Below are 23,256 nucleotides of genomic sequence, written 5' to 3'. Positions count from 1 at the left end.
CATTATAAGTTATAATTTGATTCGTACAGTACACTCTTACTTAGCTATGATATTTTATATGAAAATTATCAACACGTATTCATTTTAAAGGTTTTTGTACACGACATGTTTCGAAACATCATCGTATTGAGACATACATAAATTTCACCTGTTTTTATTAAGTAGCTTACTTAGTTCAAAGAATACAGTTACTTACTAAATTCAAATCTATTTAAAATAACTTGTGGTTTTATTGGGATCACTGTGACTAATTCATGATACTTGTGTTTGTTTTCAATAAATGTTTAATGTAGGATAGTTATTTCTGACTTTTATTCCTGATAAACATAATAGACCCTTAATGCTGTTGATTACTTTATTTTAGCTATGTTGTGATATCGTATTTTTCTTTTTGGTTTCTTACTTTACCACTCTCATAAACAAAGTAAGTGGCGCCCTTTTCACTGTCTTTGACCATACCTATTTGAATTCTTAACATCAATATTAAAATCTCTGGAGCCTACATATTATCATTTTTTTTTATTTTTTAACAACATTAGAAAGTCACTGTGAGTCAGAAGCCTTACCTACGAACCCAGCTTTCCTCTAACCCTGAGCAACGGGTTCTTTTTTCATTCTATTTGGGTAACGACAGAAAAGTCGTCACAAGATTTGTCAGAATTTATGGGACACAGGACACAGTGTCGATTTAACAATGAAAGAAGCGATAGCCTCTAAAAGAAAAATAAACGAGGCTGTTTAATATAATCTAATAAAAATAAATGTATTTGTCATGCATCTATAGAGGAAGAGATATACTTCCCGAAACGTTAAGCATTTTTTGTCCGTTACAAATTTATTTATTAGTATATAATAAAATTATATAAGGATTCTTGCCACTTAACTGCTGATATAGAAATATTTAATTCTACGCTGTGTTTGTCATAATGTGGATCAACTTGCTCTCACTACCGGTTTCGAAGCCCTACTCCATCATCAGGTAAGCTTGGGCAGATCCACAAAATGACAACCACAGCGCAGAGATAGTTAATTCCGACTTGTCGGAAAGTGTCGGTTAGATATTAAGTCCCGAACGGGAGATAGCGGCATGCGTGCAATGGTAGTACTTTCGTACCACCGAGGCTTAACTATCGATAGTAAAAGGATGGATTTTTTTCAGGCAAGCCAAATTATAAAATAGAAAACAAATTTCTTGCAGTATAGGTTACCTATCTACCTATCCGACACTCTCCGACAAGTCGGAATTAACTATCTCTGCGCTGTGGTTGTCATTTTGTGGATCTGCCCAAGCTCACCTGATGATGGAAAACAAATTTCTTGCAGTATAGGTTACCTATCTACCTATCCGACACTCTCCGACAAGTCGGAATTAACTATCTCTGCGCTGTGGTGGTCATTTTGTGGATTTGCCCAAGCTCACCTGATGATGGAGTAGGGCTCCGAAATCGGTAGTGAGAGCAGGTTGATCCACATTATGACAAACACAGCGTAGAATTAAATTTCTATATCAGCAGTTAAGTGGCAAGAATCCTTATATAATTTTATTATACAGGGTGCTACAAATTCGAGGTACGAGCATTGGTATCTCGGAAACCGTAAGAGATACGAAGATGGTTAAATTGGGGCAAAGCTGCGCCTTGAGATGTTCACCAAGATGCCATCAAAAAAGTTTTAAAAATTTCAAGGATTGCTGAGTTTTTTCGAAAAAACGGATTTTTTTGAAAATCAATTTTATTTTTTTCTGTCGTTGCTTGTTAGAAAATCAAAAAACTAATTCCACATTTTCATAGCCACTTTATTAGGGCTACCTGATAGTATTTTTAGATTTTCAAATTCGCTGATAATTTGTGAGATACAGAGGCCAACTTATATTTTTTAAATACGGACCCGCATTTTTTATATCAAGCTTTGAAAGAACTCGGTCTCCTGAGTACAATGATATGTCACACTTATAGTTTGTTTTTAGTTTGGGCACCTTAACAACAACAAAACTATTTAATTATTATTTAAAATAATTTCAAGTCCAACTCTGGTGTTTTTTAAATTATTTAATCTGCTTATATTATATTCATCGCAACAATATTGATCAGCGCTAATTAACAATTCAATAATTAATTAACAAATTCAAATAGATAATATCCAGGTCAGCAAATTAAAGATATTATTTTTAACTTATTTTACTGTGAATTTGAAATCTCCGTGTACGATCTAATAATTTGCATAATATTATAATCGTCGTTATTATACATTAATTATCTTCTACTAACTAGTTTCTAGTGCTCTACATGTTCGAAAGAGTTATAACCTTCCCTATTGCATAAATTTATTTTTCGTTCAATTTTATTTATAGATCTTGGAACGGATCTTCTTCTTATACTTCCGAATGCATTTTGTACGCTTTATTGTAAATGCTGAGATGTATTGATTTCACACACACATATTATTTATTTTATATTATTTTTTATTATTTTATTGCATTTGATTTTCTGTATTCAATGTTTTCCCCACGTCATTGTTAAGTTTGAAGGCTTATCAATATTGGAACGATGAATAGATTAAATATTTAAAAAAAAAACAGAGCCGGACTTGAAATTTGTTTAAATAAGTTGTGCTCAAATGTCCAAAACAAAAAAGAAGTATTAAGTGTGGCATATCATTGTACTCAGGAGACCGAGTTCTTTCATAACCTGAAATAAAACATTCAGGTCCGTATTTAAAAAAATTAAGTTGGCCTCTGTATCTCACAAATTATCAGCTAATTTGAAAATATAAAAATACTATCAGATAGCTCTAATAAAGTGGCAATGAGAATGTGTAATTAGTTTTTTGATTTTCTAAAAAGCAACGACAGAAAAAAATAAAATTGATTTTTAAAAAATCCGTTTTTTGAACCAAAAAACTCAGCAATCCTTGAAATTTTTAAGACTTTTTTGATGGCATCTTGGTGGACATCCCAAAGCGCAACTTTGCCCCAATTTAACCATCTTCGTATCTATTACGGTTACCGAGATACCAATGCTCGTACCTCGAATTTGTAGCACCCTGTATACCTACCTATACTGCAAGAAATTTGTTTTCTATTTTATTTATTAGTAAACCACTGCTGACAATTAGTCTCTGTTGGATTAACGCAGCATACTCGAATGTTTACAAAAAATAACGCTTATTTCGAAGATTTTCTTACAGTGGCGAAATACCCATAGAACTTTTTTGAAAAGATGAATCCGCCACAGAGATATAGACATTTTAACACAAAATAACACAAAGTAATACATTAGAACTGTTATTATACCACTAGTTAGAATAAATTTGAGTATTCATAAACGTCACGTCGCGTCGTCTTTATGAACCAAAACTGAAAACTGATTATGCAATTTCAATGAATATACATTAAGTTTAAAATAAATTTCCTTCTCATAATCTATTCGAAATTCATTAAAGAAATGTTACGTATGAAGCGGACTTTACTACAACATTTTAGTGCTTTTGCGAAAGAGTTAGTTGCTGGCAGACGACAAATTCTTGCAGTAACTGAGCGCTGAGCGATAATTACAAGCTAGAAACAGCAGCGGCAGCGGTGGCATTAAAATAAGTTACGGACCGAGCGGCACGGAGAATTAAATTGTCGCTTTTTACGGGCAGAGGGCGCGCTTTTCGTCGCAAATTGAAAATTGCCGAGCGAAGAAAGCCTTTTAAGGTAACTACTGGTCGCCACTCGGCATTGTGTTGTGTCATGTGTGTAAAATACTTGAAAATAAACACCGAAGGAGTCATAAAATACCGGTAGGAAACCTTACGTATCAGAAGTTCGCGTGGGAATAATTTGAAAATGGAAGATTTAAAGTCTAAACTTAATAGTATTGCTTTATATCGTCGGTGAAATGTGATAAACTGCTAACTCCATTATTCGTAATATTATAGGAGAGCAAAAAAACGGTACAAAAAAATATGTAGACATGTAGGAAGTATTTCCATGCGTTAATATGATAACGAGATAAGAATTTTATTTGCTGAAAAATATAACTCAATATTTCGTGTCACATCATTTTTTTCAGACACAATAGGGAGATAGCAGATATTCGTCGTGAATATTACCCAAACAGATTTAAAAATAATCAATTAAATTTAAAAAATATATGATATTCATAACCATATATTTATAATATCGTCGGTCTAGAAGCAAAACATACAAGTCCAAAAACGAATAAATTTTTAATGCATTTTTAAAGATCTGAAGTAGCAGCATTTTGGACTTAATGAATATGAAAATAATTTAAAAATTAAACTTATAATTCTTAGAAGATATAGTAGAATACTTCCATGCTTATCCTAATTTTTATACAACGGTAGTATAGACCGAGCTTGGAAAACCAGTGCGTGATTTTATTAAATTTTTATTTCTTTTCTCCTTATTTTTTTTAATTTTTATAAAAATTATGTATCATTTACGTGGAAAAACGTGGAAAAAATAAAATTGATTAGGTATTATGGAAATTCTTGTACAAGTAAGTAATGTTATTTAAACTATTTATAGCACGCCGTTACTGTCGTTACTTTTTAGAAAATCAAAAAAACGAATTGAACATTCTCGTAGCCACTTTATTAGGGTTATCTGATAGTATTTTTATTTTATATTTGAAATGTTTTTGTGCCAAAAATTCAACAAACTGTTTTATCGTCATTTTTTCGCAGAAAAGTTTATGATTAATTTAAAAAAAATAAAAATTTCCCAAATTTATTATTTCAGTCAAGTAATTATCTACTCAAAACGTGTTTATTTTTTGTCAGTAATGACATGACAACGGTTGCTCGTAGCGATTTTTATCCAGAAACATTTTTTACGTAAAAAATCACGGAAATGTATATTTTTTCACTCTATAGTTTTATACAGGAACGGACGAAAAGTTATTACTCTTCAAAACAGTTAAAACACATGTAGGTGGCGCCCTCTACAAGTAGGAGTCATATTGACATCAAAATCAAATTTCTCATGTCAAAAAAACTTCCAGACACCAATTTTCATCCAAATATTGACGTAACTTCAGAAATTATTTGGAAAAAATCAAAATAGAAATGAAACTTCTATACACCATATATCTACGAAACTAAGCATTTTAGGATATACGTTTATACTAACTTTTTTACTTATTTTTATCTGCAGAATGTGCTGCTGAAGTTTCCGGAATATAGTTCGGACCACCCTGTATATTTAAGTTCTTTTTTAAGTTTATTAATAATTATAGTAATTTAAAATGTTCTAGTATGAACATTTCAAATTACAAAAGCATCTTCGCAATTACGATTGTGGAAAATATATTTAAAGTCACATAATAAACAAGTTTTTATCATGAATGGCAACTGTATGGGTTTATTTTGCTAAGCCTCTGTTGTATTTTTAAGCATTTCCCTCGAGGCAAGCCTCGGTTATATCGTCGCAGTGAGGGTGAGAATTGTTGTGGGAGCATAAATAAGTGCGCGTAATTAGTCGTTTTTATATTGTTGACTGGTTATTTATTTAAAAAAGGGGAGATAAAAATGTATAATCTCGGTGATGTTCACTGGGGGATCGATACAAAAACTCTGAAAAAGGAATAACTACCAACAAATAAGGCCATTCTTTCTGTAGAGTGCGCTTTTTATAATATTTCTTCTACACTACAATTCTCTTACCTTCACTATTTAATGAATTACACAACAACTATACCAGGTGTTTTTCAAAAGTGGTTTACTCCTATAACTTTTTTTCACATAAAAAAGAGATCTTGCATGTTAGTATAGGATATAAATCAGGATTGATTGACGTTCTCGACCCCTTCCTGTTTCACAGGAAATGACTTGAAATTGATTTTGAAATGGTATCCTGGGTATTTTTTTTACTTTATTTTATAGCAAATGATGAGAATGACATATTCAACTTTTTACATTTTCTCTTTAAAAAATTGTATTTTAAACTTAAATCTAGAGTGTTACGACCGAGGGGTAAACCACTAGTGGAAATCATTGTACATTTTCCTGGGAATAACATGGCAATCAACTGGGAATACATGGAAATCCCTGAGAATCACCTGGGAATACCTGGGAATCACATGGTAATACCTGGGAATCACATGGGAATCCCTGGGAATCACCTAGGAATCAACTGGCAATCGCTAGGAATATGTGGTAATCGTTGGGAATCACCTCATCCTAACCTAGAAATCGCATGTCATTATACAAAAGTTTTTCACTATGCGGCGTCCCCGTTCGCATGTGTACCTATTTATTGTGATAAGAAAGTGTTCAGGCCCGTAAAACTTTTGCTAAAGCAATAAGGTAAGTACTCTACTCTGTACTTTATTAATATTATTTAATAAACTTCGTTGCTTTTGAGGTTTCTAGCGAGATGGTAACAAGCTCAGTAATAAGGTTAAATTTTATTTGTCAATTTGTCAATTTTGATTTTTGGGTGCGTTCAGATTAAACAAAAATGTATTTTCAAAAGCAGCTAATTGATAAAAAATATGTAATTAAATTAGAATGGCTGTATTATTATCATAAAATCCAAAATTCTTCCCGTGGACCGATTTTAATGAAATTTGGTACAGTAATGTGAGTCCGATGAAAATACATTATTATGAAAAAAAATTGTGGATAGGGGTGGTTAAGGGGTATATAGGGGGTAAATTCATAACTTTGGAACCAAAACAGATACAAACATGCGGTTTTCAAATTTATGATTTTATCGAGGATTTTATGTTTTATGAACTCAATTTTATGAAAAAAAATTAGAAATACAGGGGCGGGTGATGGGTGTAAAGGGGGCAAATTTAGAATTTTGTAATGAAAACGGATACAAATATGCGGTGTTCAGATTTATGTTTTGATTTGATAACAAGAAATTTTTATAAATAAAAAAACGTAGTAGGGTGTAGGTAAAGGGGGAAAAAACCTCATAACTTTGGAATAAAAAATTCTTGAAAAAATGGTACGACCTTGCGGTTTCAGATTCATGATTTTATGTGGTAAAGGTACAATTTAATGAAAAAAAAAGAGGTGTGAGTGAGGTGTGTGAAGGGGGAAATTCACAATTTTGGTACTAAACCAAATATGAATAGGCGGTATTCAGATTGATGATTTGATCTGGCGAAAATACAATTTAACTAGCAATTTAATCAACGAAAACGGGTGTAGTTGGGTGAGGGGTGTAAAGGGGGTAAGTTCATAATTTTCTTATCAAAACAGATACAAACATGCAGTTTTAAGAAGTAAGGGGTGGAGCTCGTCGTGGAGAGGGTGACTTTGATTAAGACTAAAAAGTAAAAAATAAAATAAATAAAAAAACAAGTTAAACGATTTTATTAAAAATTGCTCTCATAAAGCAAAAAATAATTTGGCACATTTCTGTTTATTACAGTCTAGATTTAACGCACGATTTAACGTTAATGGCACATTAGGTATATATTTTTAAGTTCTATATAAAATCGTGGGGCGTATACATCTCCATTTGATGGGTATCTTTAATAATCGCGCCATGATGTTATATGGAACTTAAAAATATATATGTACCTAATGTGCCAATAACGTTAAATATAGACCGTAATAAACAGAAATGTGCCAAATTATTTTTTACTTTTTAGAGCGATTTTTAATAAAATCGTTTAACTTAAAAAAAATTATTTATTTTTAATTTTTAGAATGGATTATATCAATACACTACTAAAGGGCTTGGAATATGAAATACCACAATATCTGACAACTCTACTTTTACATAATGGATTTGATAACATATATTCCCTTTCCCAACTGAATATTGAAGAAGATGTTGAAAAAATTGAAATCTATGCAAGAGATGTATTGTCCAAAGTATTGAAAGGAGAAGAAAAAAAAGCAATGTTTGGGATATTTTACGAAGAATGTTCACTTTTTAAAATACCCGAAGGTCATAAGAAACTCATTAAATTTATTAAGGAAGAATCCGAGAAAAAAATTACAAATTTTAAACGACCAAACTTAGATGAGCAGCATTCAGAACGCACAGCCCCAAAAAGGAATAGAACAAGTACTAGCAGAAGTAGTTTGTCGCCATCTGAAACTGATACAGAAAGTGATACAACTAACTGTGCTTTAATGAATAATCGGGTGAATAATAATAATTCACTTCATAATTCGGCACTGCAGCATGTTATAAATATTAGTAAGAATTATATCGAAAAATTTTCGAAGGAAGAGTTTAACAATGGCAGAATTGATCAAGAGAAACTAACCGATTTATTAGATAGATCCAAAAACATAAAAGTTGAGATGGATGGCATTTTAAATGCAAAAATATCATGTCCATTATGTACCTTTATCTCGTCCGCATACTCAGTAAAAAACTCAAAAACTGGCCGAAAATGGGTCGTTTCAAACTTTTTAAGACATTATCGAACACACTTTAAATGCAGTGAAAGCAAATCACTTGCCTCCAGAAAATCTCAGAAGGAGAAGGTGCCCTATAGTATAGTAAAATTCCTGAAAAAAAATACTGCTGATGAAACTGGGAGCTCAAATACTCCACCGAATTTTTATACAATTAATGCCAATTCTGTAGCTTCTACATCATGTGCTACATCATCAGCTATTCAGTATGAAAGACAATTCAATAATCATTGTGAGCTCCAACAATATATACCCTATGAAGCGGAAACATCCTATCACCATCCAACAAAGATTAATATAATATCCCACGTCATTAAACCTGCAAACAGCGATCAGCCAAGAATCATAAATCAGTCATTTGAATCCGATATGTTAAATACTAAACAAATTCAAGATGAACCTGAGCTCGAACCTGAACCATTATTAGACGAGTTCACAAATTCAAAGTCAACTCTGCTACAAATTGATGAGGTAGCCGAGGAGGTAACTGATAATTACCAAAATAGCAGTCGAGGTAGCAGTCCAATCGCAAAATGAAATGGAAGTTTTGACGCAATTAACGATTTAACCTCGGATTTAACAAACGATTCATCACAACCTGACGATTTTTTCTGCCATGGCAGTGTTGCCAGTAAGGATGTTTCAGAGAAAGTAAAGCCTCCCAACGAGCCTCCCAAAAATAAATTACGATTGTTTAGTGGTAGCAATTCCAGACGCGAAAGGTCTTTACGAAACTTAAATGAGCTTCCTTACAATCAAATACAAATAACAAACTTTATGACTGTTTTAGAAGAAGTAATAGATAAAAATCCTGAAGTTACAAATACCCTAAAAATTATCACAGAAAATAAAAGCTTAAATAAATTCAACTACGATACAAAGGGACTGTTAAAATATCTCTTGGAATCAGCAATTGAAAATTCAAAAAAGCAAATCAAAGAATGCAAATAAATTTGACGAAGCAATTAAACGTTTCTGGCTTTACATTTTTATTACCGCCGGTAGGATGACCTACGAAATCTTGTACTCAAATTTAAAAACATATTACCATCTATTACTACCATTCACCGACAACTGGAAGAAATTGACAATATTTTTAGAGGGTGTTGTAAGAATCGAAGATCTTAAATTATATTTGGTGAAGCAGAAAATACCCCCCTGTGATTTTTATTTCTGAAGACCAAACAGCACTTATTAAAAAAGTACAATATGATTCTTCAATAAACGAAATGATTGGTTTCGTAGCACCATTAAACAAAAAATACGGGATTTCCTTGCCTTATAAAATTTCCAGTGGACTCGATTTGCGACATTGAAGAAGCTTTTTAAAAATGAAAGTTTGGCCATAAACGCGTACATTTTTATGGCTCAGCCATTAGTAGATGGATCCCCTGCTTTCTGTATATCTGTCTTTGGCAGTGATAATCGATTCACATATGAAAATGTTTCTAAACGTTGGCAATATCTTGTAAAGAGGCAGAAAAACATGACATAACAATTTTGGGTTTTCAGTGATGGCGATACACGATGTTTAAAGAGTATGAAAATTTTATCAAAATTACCACTAATCTCAGATAATCCATACTCACCATATTATCAGGTAAGTCAAATAAAACTCGAATAAAATTCTCGGTTCAATAGCCAAATGAAATCTATTAATTCAATCACAAATAATTTTAGGCAGAATTTAATTTAGAAAATCCCACTGTATTTCAAGATACTATACACATATCAACTAAGCTGAAAACTCGACTACTAAACCAAAATATTTGTATGAACATGGGAGGAAAGCAGGTATCTGTAGAAAGTATTCGAAAAGTAATTGAAAACTACTCAAGGGATAAACATTTACTCTGTAAGAGCTTTCTCGATTGTAAGTATGATGATTTTCAACATTTGGACAAAATATAATTTTTGTTAAGACACGTAATTAACTATGTAATTAAACGTAATTAAATTTATTATACGACGCGACGTTCCGTCTCGGATCCGTTATGATCAACTTTGTTTTTTTTTTAAATATGGAGGGATTTTAAAAGTTCCTGATGTCCTAAAATCCATGAAGTATCGCACTTATTCAAAAAAAATATATTAAAGACACTTATGAAAGGTCAATGGGTTAGAGAGAGAGAGACAGAAAACAGATTTATTGTGGAAATTTTGTTCGAATATAGGTGCGATATCGAGTGCGATACGTTATGGGTTTTGAGACATCAGGAGCTCTTAAAATCAAATGTAATAAGTCCAAGTCCGACCTTGTATCTCTTATCTCTAATAGTGAGCCTCGAATTTGTATCACCTTGTACAAAATATATGTATTTTTTAGCTTCCGATAAAATGAATTTTAATGCAATCGACAAAATAAGTTCTGAACGAGTTACAAATCTACTCGTGGAAATTCCTGACGCTGAAGCTACTAGGCAATATTTAATTTTAACACGGTATATCTTGGATGCATTTTTGTTAAAAGATATCAGTATAGAACGGAGGATATATCTCATTTGGTATGCTACTTTTTTTATGCGCATTTGGAGATCCTGGCTCAAAAGAATAACCAAAGTATTCAGAAGAAATTTATTACTTCAAATACATACACATGCATAGAGCTAAATGCTCATGAAATTATCCTTGCCATTGAGCAACTTCTGTCAAAAACAAATTCCAGAAGCTTTTCTTCCATGGTTGTTTAGCAGTCAGTCATGCGAAAAAATATTTAGAGAAACACGATCTATGAGCAGTACCTTCTCCACCGTAATAAATTATACACTACTTGAACTATTAAGACGCTTAAAACGCATACAAGCTATGCATGAAATCAGCACTGATTTAGGTGAGTAAAATGGCCTGAGATCTATTTGCGTTACATTATCGGTTACATTCTAAATTAGTTTTTTATATCTTTAGGTGCCGAGTTTATATTTCCCCGACAAGAAAACAATAGTGGGCGATGATTCCCCTTCTTATCAAATTAATCATCTTCCATCAGTGGAACTTATTAAGCATACAATCGAAAAGCCAAAGAAGATGCAATATCAAGTGCTAGACAGTTTGGTATGGAAATGAATACGGAATGTTGGTTAAATGTTGACTTACTAACTGAACAAATTCCATGTAGTACAGAACTTGAAGAGGAAGAAGAATTAGATGACAGTGTTATAGATCATAAGAATCGAAAGATCGAGGAAAGATCACTCTCGAAACCCCACTCGAGTCCGGCTTGCCTAAAGAAGACTCAGATTTTCTTCAGTACACATCAAAGTTTGACAATTACGATTCGCTACAATTAAAGGTTTTTCAGGGCAAAAAAAAATACACAAGTCATGTCTAGCGGTGACGCTTAATGATGGAAAAACCAGAATACTAAAAAAATCAACTTTAATTTGGTTCTTCTCCGAGAAGCAGGGGCGTTTATCGACTGATCGATTATTAAGAGTTAAGGGGATGTCCCTTAAAAACATTCAAAAGAAAAAAGTCGGGAATCCAGCTTAATAAGACCTTAAAAAATAAATCTAAACGAAGTGGAAGAAATAGTAAGCTAAGCGAGAAGCAGAGGCGAAAGGAAGAAGATAGCACGTCTGAATCAGAATCAGACATTAGTTTGGCTAGTGAGATCCTAAGCGAAGATTTCTCTGATTTAGAAGAACGTTCTGGTAAAACCATGTCCAATATCGAGTCCATTAGCTTAGATTCATATTATGCTGTGTACTATGACATACAATGGTATCTAGGGCTAGTAATTAACTGTAAATCAGAAAAGTTTAAAATGAAGTTTTTACAACAGGACAAGGATATTTTTAAATAGCCCAAAAAGACGATATACAAGAAGTTCATCGACGTTTCATTTTTCATGGACCTATCACATTATGTGGCTGTGATCCGTTTACTATAAAGAGAAACGATTTGGTTGTCATTAACAAAAAATACAAAGATTTAAATGTTAATAAATTATCTATTTAGATATTATTTATCAGCATCTTTTTTTTAATAGGTAATGATGTTTTAGTTTTTTTTAGCCAATGTATTTATTTTTGCCATGTTCCTATTGCAGTACCTGACTCAATATTTTTAGTACAATGTTCTTTTTCATTCTGTTTAACTTACGAGCCAAATGTACCTACATATATTATGTATGTTTTAGTTTTACTAAGTTAGTGTATCTTGCATGTTATTCATAATGATTTTCTTAGTTTCAGTTCATTATATTTTGTTTAATTTTTTAGCATTAAATGTAGGTATGTATATTTTAATTATTATAACTTGAAATATCACAATAAAACGAAAATAAACACTTAAACATTGTTTTCGTAATTAAATTGACTGGTAATCAGGTGATTGCTTAGGAAATCAGGGAGGAAATCAGGTAATCAATCGGGAATCACATGGGAATCGTTAACAAAACTGGGAATAACTTGGGAATCATATAAAAATACTTGGCAATTAGTGGAAATCAGTGGCAATACTTGGGAATACATGGGAATAACTGATGAGTGATTGCCAAATATGGAAATCATTGTACATTTTTTAACATGGTGGTTGACCCCTCGGTTACGACAATTAATTTTTTGACTCGAAATACCAAGTATGAGGTACCAAATTATTCGTAAAAAAATGCTTTTTCCAAATATGCTAATGTAGCACCACCACTCCATTTAAAAAAAATCGAGTTATGATTAAAAATACGATTTGGTCGTCTTTTAAACGGCCAGGACAAAAATATTGACGAACAAAACTCTGTTTACAAAGCTCCTTGATTAAAAATTAGTAGTGTTAACATAGGCATGGCACTCTTTAACTGAAAATGCAGCAAATGTTATTGACATATGACATGTCAGCCAATCAATCCCGATTTATGTCATATACTGACACACCAAATCTCATTTTTTATCTAAAAAAATAAAAGTTATAGGGGTGAGTCACTATTGAAAAACACCCTGTATTACGTAACTTCCTATAAGAATTATTTAACAGCCATCGTCCAAAATCTGCGCGATCATACAACTTTTTAAAGACACTATTTTCCGTATTGTATAATTCTTCACAAATGAATAATGAATAATCATTTTCATATCAAGCTGTCTTTTTATATAATCTAACATTTTCCTATATTTCATTTGAAATTTTTAGAAATAAGTGTACAGAAGACTGTTCATAGCCAATAATTATTATAAAAGCACATTCCTATTCGTGTGAGCGTGTCACTCGTGCAACTACCGTACCCGCCAGACATGTGTATTTTAAGAGTCGATCACGTGAACGACAAAAACACTCATTGTATGCTAATGGGACCATTTAGCCTGTCACATTTAGTTTACATACAAATTGTATTGTAATGTTTCGAAGCCCACGCGGCCTTTCAGACTCTCTTTCTTTTGAACGGTTTAAGTTTTTTTCTTCGGATGTTTGTTTTTTCTTTCACCGCGTCTCGCCGGTCGGATTGTGAGGCGTGGCACCTCAGAGTAACAAAAAAAACCCATCTTATTCAAATAATAATAAATCTTCGGTAATAGAGATTGCAAATATACCGACTTTTCAATTTACCGGTAGTCGCTAATTTATATCATGGAATTACCGGTATTTACCTCTTTTTTCTTATTAGAACTAGTGATGGGATAACTAGAGCGAAAATTCGCTCGAATACTCGATTATTGAAATAACCGACATCGCTCGATTATAAACGAGCGTTTAATGTGACATACTCGAAAAAAAAGCCGAGCGAATTTTCTACATACATTGCAGGTAGCAAATTTATACGACGCCGAATATATATATTTATCCGTTCCGTATCTGAGGGACAAAAGTTTACGACTTACATCGACAATGCTTTGAAATAAACTAAATCAAGCGATCAAGCGAATCGCTCGTCGCTTGCTACTTGCCATTCAGCACCGAAAAAATATGTGCCCTGCGCACGCAACTTACTGCTTGGCGCTTGGCGTTAACCTGTACTTATAACAAAGGACGGGCGAAAACCCGTCTTTTTAAATATGAGTGATATTTCGTTCGAGCGTTCACTCGGTTATTGCAATCGCTTGAAACTCGAGTACTCGATTATTGAAATTAATCGGTTTTTCCCATCACTAATCAGAACTAGCGGAAAATTTAAAAATATAAAAACAGCCTTTATGAGATCAAAACAGCATTTTCAAATATCTCCTCTAATTCTTTCTTACTGAAAATATAGCGAAAAATAAGAACCAATCTCAAACGACTATAAATTTAGTGGTTTGACATTGGTTTTTAGGGTTCCGTACCCAAAGGGTAAAAACGAGAACCCTATTAACTTCGCTGTCCGTCCGTCCGTCCGTCTGTCACAAAGGTATATCTTATAAACCGTTATAGCTAGACAGTTAAATTTTTTACAGATAATATAGTGTATAATATAAAATAATGTATCTATGTCGTAATAAAATAATGTATCTATGTTGCCGCTATAAGAACAAATACTAAAAACAGAATTAAATAAATGTTTATAAATAAAAAAGTACTTTCACTAAACATCTTTTAAGTAAGAATTTTACATAGAATCTTTCAAGTCCTCGGTGGCCGCGTGGTTAAAGCGTGAGGACTTTACGCTGCTATGACGTTGGAGCCGTAGTAAGGCAGGTTCGAATAATAGTCAAGACGACTTTTTTTAATAGTTTTTTTTAATTTTTACATATTTATGTTTACTTTTTACATATTTATTATTGATTAATACAATTTTTAGTAATGTGTTTCTTCATTTTTTTTAAGTTACTTAGACGCGCATTCAAAATTTCATCTAAATAGGAAAAAAGTTTATAATAATATAGTGTCTAATGTTGTATAGATACTGAATGGTACGGAACCCTTCGTGCGCGAGTCCGACTCGCACTTGACTAATTTTTTATTAATCGCACTTTAGTTTGACCATTATTTTTCAAATGTAAAGGTGCGTATTCACTTGCAACAAAACACTCCGAACAAACCAAACGCGCCGCGCACTCCAAACAATCTGCAACAAAACTTTTTCCGGAAGCGCTCTGAACGACCTGCAACAAAACATTTTGTGCGGAGCGTTCCGCCTGTTTGCGGTGTTCGCTGCGTTCCCACCAGTAATCAGTGTGTGAATCAGTGTTAGTGTGTTTGTCGATAAGGATGCATCTGATATTACCATAGCCGCTGGTGCTTTTTTAATTATGGAGGCATTAGCCGGTAACAAAAAAGAGAAAAAAAGGAAAGGACGAAAAATGTAGGCAAGACGCCTCTTTTAGCGCCGTCATTGGCCGTACTTAGTGACCTAGATTATATTATGCATAAGAAGAATTTAATTAATTTAATAATTAATTATTAATTTAATAAAATAGGCAGCCTTTCAAACTCATCAATTAACTCTAAACACTTTTCTCTGTTCCACTCCATAGCTAGGTACAGTTTAAAAACACCATAAACACTTTTGTTCGGGTTCGGTTCGGCGCAACGCACTGACTACACAAACTTGTTACAGCGCGCGCGGCGCGTTTGGCTCGTTCGGAGTGTTTTGTTGCAAGTGAATACCCACCTTAATAGATACATACTTCATTTAGACACACAAAAAACTAAATAAAATTTAATCAAAATTTATTGCAACCAAATAACTACTATTTAATACTAAGAAATGAAATGCAAAGAAACCTAATTTCGGTTCTTTATTTTTTCAGTGAACCTATTAAATATAAAATCAAAAAGGGATGAACAAATCAATATAGTTTCCATGTTCCTATTTATCGTGAAACGCTCTATAGAAATTTTAATCGCGATATGTAAAGCAGGCCCACGGTTCACCAGGTCCCCTCGCATCCAGCGCCCCCCATGAATAATTCAGCGCCATTCAAGGCAATAGAACGATTATTACTATTGCGACGACGACTCCGACGGGCCTTTGCGTTTTTTAAAATGTAAAAGACCCGCCGAACGACGTCGTCCTCGACGCGATAGACTGCGCATCGACATGCAAATCTTTCGCGTCGTTTGCATTAATGGGCCGTCGAATTATGCGCCTATTTAAATATTTTTCGGTACGCTGGCTGGCTGCCTGCCTAACGTCGAACACGCGCTAATCCATGTTTGGGCAGCTTTAGAAAAAAATGTCATGTAAAAATTACATAATATTTTCTCCCCTCGCTTTTTTATCTCGCGAAGTTATATGACTTTCAAGTTTTATATGTACTAGGTGATCTGGTTAAATTCCTACCGCCACAAGTAAAGTGAGATATTTTATATCAGTCTTGTGCTATAAACCAATATTATTGGTTTACAGATGACTGAGCGAATTACCTATCTGAAACGAATGAGAACGATAGAATTAACAGTCATTTGTTCTTTGTATTATTGCTTCTTTTTTTTAATTCAATTGTTTGCTACACAGGATCAATCTTAAATAAACGCAGATATTTTTAGGGGTAGTATATTTCGACCCCAGAACCACGATTATGAGGTTTTTTTCGCGAAAAAAGTTTCAAATTTGGAACTTTTTGAAAAAATTTCAAATTTCAATTTTTCAATTCACATTTTTTTGAACATTTTTAGAGTTAGAAACTATAATTTCATGATAATATGGCAACATAAGTAATAAATTAAATTTACAAGAAAGAAAACACAGAAGAGTTCCAGTGGTTCTCAAAATTTAAGCAAAAAATACTTTTTTTTTGGAAATTTGCCAAATAAAATAACTGGGTTATTTTGGACATATTTAAAAAACGGTAAAGAGAAAATATGTTTCTTTTATCGAGATCTACCAGCCCTGAAAATATTTGCACTTATTTAAGACTCACCCTGTATATTTCAGTATCTTCCTAGATTTTAGTTTATTTCCCGCTATTTTCCGTTAAGTTTTCCCTTTTGGAAACTCCAGTTGCTGTTTTGTTAAAAGATTTTGTATTGTGTTTCCATACTGTATACAAATACATACCTACAAAATAGCAGAACACTCACTACATAAACTAAAAAAAAATTTTTTTCGCTTAACATTTCGTTTCGTAACCGTTCCGCAAAAACAATCTCGTAATCCCCCGGAATTAATTAAAAGGAGGAAAAAGTTTTGAAAAGGGTTTCCTTGTAATTTATTAACCCTTCAAGAACCCTTTCTGTTAAGCGGGAACAAAAACAAATGTATTAGCACCAAGTTTTCAAGATAAAAAGGGGTATTATTTGTATCGCCTGAATATTTGATTATAGAATATAAAAAAATTATACTATCTATTATTTCTAGTTTAAATAGTAGTTACATCAAACTAAGACAGGAATTTCAAAAAAGTATTAATCTATTACAAGAAAGTATTTGACTATCAGTGACTTTGCGCGTTCCAAAAAAAAACACTACAAACTAAAACCATTCATATTGGTTAGTATTCACACGTCGGTTATTGGGTTGAGTCCAATTAATTCAAGATTATGCTATCTTAGAAAAAACTGAATTTGAAAAAAACGAGTGCAAGCAAAATAATATTAAAAGAGATATAAAATGGGTGGAGCTTTTTCAGTATTTTTCCTTGAAAAAGATTTCCTGCTTGAAAAATTATGGTTTTTTTTATGTCTTCCGGAGACCAATACCTAGACAGAAAGGGTATTTACAGTGGTAAATAAATTATTGTAGACAGGTACAGAAAAGACACGATTATGTCTACCTTCTTTAAAAGGTATGATAATTACAAAATGCCATTACCAAGTACCATTATAGTACCATATTTTATTAACAAATTAAGAGATAATAATATATTCTTAAAATATTCATTCCTCAGAGAAATATAGGAGTATTCCGGCAAAATTAATATTTTATACTTTGAATTATATATTTTTAAGTTTTTAGTTTAGTTTATATTTTATAGCTTAGCCCACCTAAATGTTGTCCGAAGCTCGTTTAGACATCTTAATGTAAAAATTACATACCGCAGTACTATTATTGAAAAATGTGCCTGTTGCTATTTTTTGCTGCCCCATCTGTGTTCGTCATTGGTTGGCTCAAACTCTGGTTACTTTAACAATGGTTAGGTAAATTTGTTACAGGTTTATCTATATATATAAATCTCTAGTCCTGACTGATCACTGACTCATCAACGCCCAGACCAAACCCTTGACCCTAGAAAGCTGAAATTTTGCACAGAGGTTCTTTTTATGATGTTTACGTGAGATAAGAAAGGATTTTTTAAAATTCATCCCCTAAGGGGGTAAAAAGGGGGGTGGAATATTACAATATTTTTTATTTAAAAAACGGTCGAAATTTTTTATTTAAAAAAAAGTTTTCGAAAAAACGCTTAAACACGTATATTTTATTTTCTTTTTTTAAATATTATGAGATCTTTTAAAAATGTATACAGGGTGTCTCGAAAAATCTGATCATTGATTAACCACGATCCTGCTTAAAGCGCTTGACGTAAAAAGTTGATTTTTGGAAAACGGATTTACCTTAGGGTGTAGAGAAACTCGAATTCTAAGGGGGTGAAACCACCCCTCAAATAGAATATTTTTTATTTAAAAACCGGTGAGTTTTTTGGAAAAACTCTTAAACACGTATATTTTATTTTGTTGTTTTACATATTTTAAGATTTTTATAAAATTTATACAGGGTGTTTCATAAAATATGCCCATTGAGTAATCACGATTCTGCTTAAACTGCTTGACGTTTAAAGCTGATTTTTGGCAAGTGGATTGACTGTGGGGTGTAGAGGTTCGATAAGGAGGGGTTTCTCGAACCTCAAATTCCAAGAGGGTGAAAACGTCCCTCAAATAATCTATACTAATATATAACATTCTTAAATGACTCACTGATTAATCACAGTCCTGCTCAAACCACTCAACGTAAGAAGCTCAATTTTGGCATACAGTTTGATTCTAGGGTGTAGTGGTTCAATAAAAGGGATTTTTCGAAATCCCAGTTCCAAGGGGGTGAAACCACCCCTCAAGTATTACCATATTTTTTATTTAAAAAACGATCAAGTTTCCGAAAAAACGCTCGTACACGTATATTTTATTTTGTTTTTTACATATTTTAAGATTTTTTAAAAATGTATACAGGGTGTTTCGAAAAATCTGGTCATTGATTAATCAAGATCCTGCTTAAAGCGCTTGACGTAAAAAGCTGATTTTTGGAAAACAGATTGACTTTAGGGTTTAGAGGTTCGATAAGAAGGGATTTTTCGAAACTCAAATATTAGAATATTTTTTATTTAAAAACCGGTGAGTTTTTCGGAAAAACTCTTAAACACGTATATTTTATTTTGTTGTTTTACATATTTTAAGGTTTTTTATAAATTTATACAGGGTGTTTCATAAAATATGACCATTGAGTAATCACGATTGTGCTTAAACTGCTTGACGTTTAAAGCTGATTTTGGCAAACGGATTGACTGTGAGGTGTAGAGGTTCGATGAGGAGGGGTTTCTATAATCTCAAATTCCAAGAAGGAAACGCCCCTCAAATATTACAATATTTGTTATTTAAAAAACGGTTAGTCTTTCAGGAAAACGCTTGGATACTTATAATTTATTTTGTTTTTTACATATTTTTAAATTTTTTAAAAAATCATACAGGGTGTTCCAAAAAGTTGGGTAATTGATTAACTACGATTCTGCTCCAGTTTGTATGTTAATGGAAATTCTTGCTTTGCTTTATCATATCACCATTACAAATGATTAATTCGACGCGAACGAAGTCGCGGGTACATGCTAGTAGTTAATAAATGTGTGACAAACACACAAAAATAAAAAAACACATAATAAAAACATTAAATCTGTGAACATTTATGTTCCCATCTTGGCAATGCTGCTTTTGCCACACAATATTCTGGTAGATATAGCATAGAAAGATTCTTGTCATCACCATCAAACAGTACTGTCATCTACTCTTCGATATACAGGGTGTTTTCAAAAACATGTGCCATCTCGCGTGGGGATGTTATGTAAAAATAAGATTTGTTTTTTATGTCAATATATGTCCAATTCTGCTTTGTTTCGTAGCTACAGGGGGTTAAAATTATCATTTTTTTTCAATTTATTATAATTTTCTTCTTAATGCTTTTAGCGATTCGAATGAACTTTTGAGGGTAAAAGATTCTATAAGTAATTTTTAGTACATAATATTTAGTATGTACCGAAAAAAGTATCAAGAGACAACTTTTAATCGGCATTAAACGGGCTGTACAACTGTGCTAACGAGGGGAAAAAAATCATTTTTTTTTAGAAAAATATTCTAATGGTACCCTGGTGAATCTGTGGACGCTTTTTTAGCATTAATACTAATATATGTCGCACTTATTATAGTAATTTTTACCCTCAAAGTTTCATTCGAATTGCTAAAATAACTGGGAAGAAAATTATAATTTATCGAAAAAAAATGAAGAATCTAACCCCCAATAGCTACGAAACAAAACAGAATCGGACCTATGTTGACATAAAAAGTGAATCTTATTTTTATGTGAGGATTCTCCACACGAGAGATGGCACATGTTTTTCGAAACACCCTGTATGTGTTAAAAATTGTTAATTTTTAATAACCTGAGGATAATTCTTTTTTCTACATTAATGATAACTAAATTACAAAATTAGGCGGCAAAATAACACCTCAAAAATTATAAACTTTTATAAAATATTATTCTTTACGCCTAAAACACACTCTAAACAGATCCTTTCTACAGTTAATTAATTAGGAGAAAGAAAAAAGGTCTGGGCATCGAGTTTTTTTCGTAATTTGTAACCCGTCCAAGTGGCCTTTCTGTTCTCGATTAAATTGCCCGATAAAACAAGGAGAGGGTGTGACCGCAATAAAGAAGAGGCCGCTATGAAAAAGACCGAGATTTTTGCTTCCTCAGCCGTTCTTTTTTCCTCCTTTTTTTGTTCCGATAGTTTCATGGTATTCCTTTTGCGGATCGTGTTTTTTTCTGTTCTCCGCGCGCGTTAAATTAATGTTCTTTTTGTTGGATAAAATTTCTGGTTCGTAAGAAAAAGTTTTATCGAATAACAATTATTTAACTAGTTTTTCTTCTATAGAATGTCATTCATGAAGAAGAATTAGCAAATCTCTTAGAAAAAGTTACATATATTTTAAGTTAAAGTAATAAAATAAATACAGTTTATAATAATACAGAGAGGTACGAATTGGATTCGGGAAACATCAGCAGCATATTCTGTAGATAAAAAATAAGTAAAAAAGTTCGTATAAATTTATGTTCTAAAATGCTTCGTTTTGGAGAAACAGGATGTAGAAGTTTCATTTCTGTTTCAGTTTTTTTTTAAATAATTTCTAAAATAACGCCGATATTTAGATGAAAAATGGAGTATTTGTGTTTTTTGACATAAGAAATTTGAAATCGATGTCAATATGACTATTACTTGTAAGGGGCGCTACCTACAGGTTTTTGAACTGTTTTGAAGGGTAATAAGTTTTCTTCCCTAATAATAAACTCTAGGTGATAGAGGAATGAAAATTAAAATAGATTCCCTCAAAAAAGAATGAAGAAACATTATATTATATTATATTTCAAAAACACTAGTACTTACATGGCATCTCCTTAATATTGATGCAGTAGAAATAACTTATACGTCAAGTAATGAACTTACCTGAAAACAAAAAGAAATAATTTAGATGGAATTAAAAAAAAATTAAAATAAATAAAAATAACAAAAACTGTCTTTCCTCTAACAACTCTTGGAGTAAAAATAATTGTTGCTATAATTGTATTTTATTTGTTGATCTTAAACAAGATATCTCAAAAACAACAAAGAGAAACTGACGAATACCTACAGTATGTCACCGAATTTTCTTTACAAGAGGAAACACTTTTTTATTTGAGAAAAATGCATTCTTCATAAACATTTTTGCTTGTTATAAAATGTCTAATCTCGTTTATACTTTTGCAAATTTCCATACCGTTTTAGAGAAAATTAAAAAAAGCCATGAAAATATAGTTGAATTTTAATCCAAAAATAAATTAAGAGGGATTTCTATGGTAATATCCACCGTACATAATAACCTCAGTAATATTTACGGTGGTAATATCATTCCGATTTTATTCTTTTATAAATTGTTATTGATAGAATTTTAATTAACGTCATATTTTTTGCTGTTTAAAAATGTTAAAGAAGCACAAAATTTATTTAGTTCAATGCTATTTTGTTCAATATTAGCAAAAATATGTTACCATAATCAAAATTAATAAGGACCATAGGTATATCAACACTGATAAAAAAACTTACTTAAAGTCGTCATCGTTCTTGAAAAAAAATTACTGGCAAGAGAATTTATTTTAGCGTAAAAGAAAATATTTTGCCTGAAGAAAAACTCTCTTAACTCAAGAAAACTGGTTCTCTTGAAAAATTCGAAAATTTCTCTTGAATCTATCTTCATTCAACCAAGTGCAAGTTACTTTGTTTTAAGATAATAAGAAAAATACGCTAGGAAGTACTTCATTCAAGAAACATGGCCATTTTTCCAATAGCTAAATACTCTTTTGTTGAAAAATAATAACGACACGCAAAGACGATGACGAAGGACGGTACAGGTCGCACATCATAGTACGCGCGGGTTTTGTTGCTTGGAATTTTGCATAATTTGCTTTTTAAACGCATATCGTATAACAAATTAGTGATCGTTATTAACATGCATTTGTCATTTTTATGGACACATTTACACAGGATATATGGATTCTTTAAAGGAGTTTCTGAAAAAATGGAAATTAGAGCGTTTATTTGCTCTATTTGAAGGTAAGAGACATTTACCTAATGCACCTGTTTAGATAATGCATGTCTGACTATAGATAGAATAAGAATATAGGTATCGATTTTTTTATGCAAATAATTACAAAAATTTTAGAATTTCAAGTCGTCGTATTAAAAAATTCAAAATGTGACCAAAGCTTATAATTTATTT

At 32.1% G+C, this 23,256-nt stretch overlaps 2 protein-coding genes across 4 annotated transcripts in view; one reads left to right on the top strand and one right to left on the bottom strand.

Annotated features, from left to right (window-relative positions):
• LOC115879399 (autism susceptibility gene 2 protein-like) overlaps positions 1-23,256 on the bottom strand; it is a 466,988-nt gene that overhangs the window by 273,297 nt on the left and 170,435 nt on the right. The window lies entirely within an intron of this gene.
• LOC115879400 lies at positions 9,925-11,033 on the top strand. Its single transcript, XM_030896225.1, has 3 exons — positions 9,925-9,997; positions 10,078-10,270; positions 10,724-11,033. The coding sequence occupies exons 1-3, from the start codon at positions 9,938-9,940 to the stop codon at positions 10,999-11,001; spliced, it is 531 nt and encodes a 176-aa protein (XP_030752085.1). The 5' UTR covers positions 9,925-9,937; the 3' UTR covers positions 11,002-11,033.

This window comes from Sitophilus oryzae, unplaced genomic scaffold (genome assembly GCF_002938485.1).
Source record: "Sitophilus oryzae breed Bouriz unplaced genomic scaffold, Soryzae_2.0 scaffold_1576_pilon_pilon, whole genome shotgun sequence".
NCBI lineage: Eukaryota > Metazoa > Arthropoda > Insecta > Coleoptera > Curculionidae > Sitophilus > Sitophilus oryzae.
This window is presented reverse-complemented; position numbering and strand designations above follow the sequence as displayed.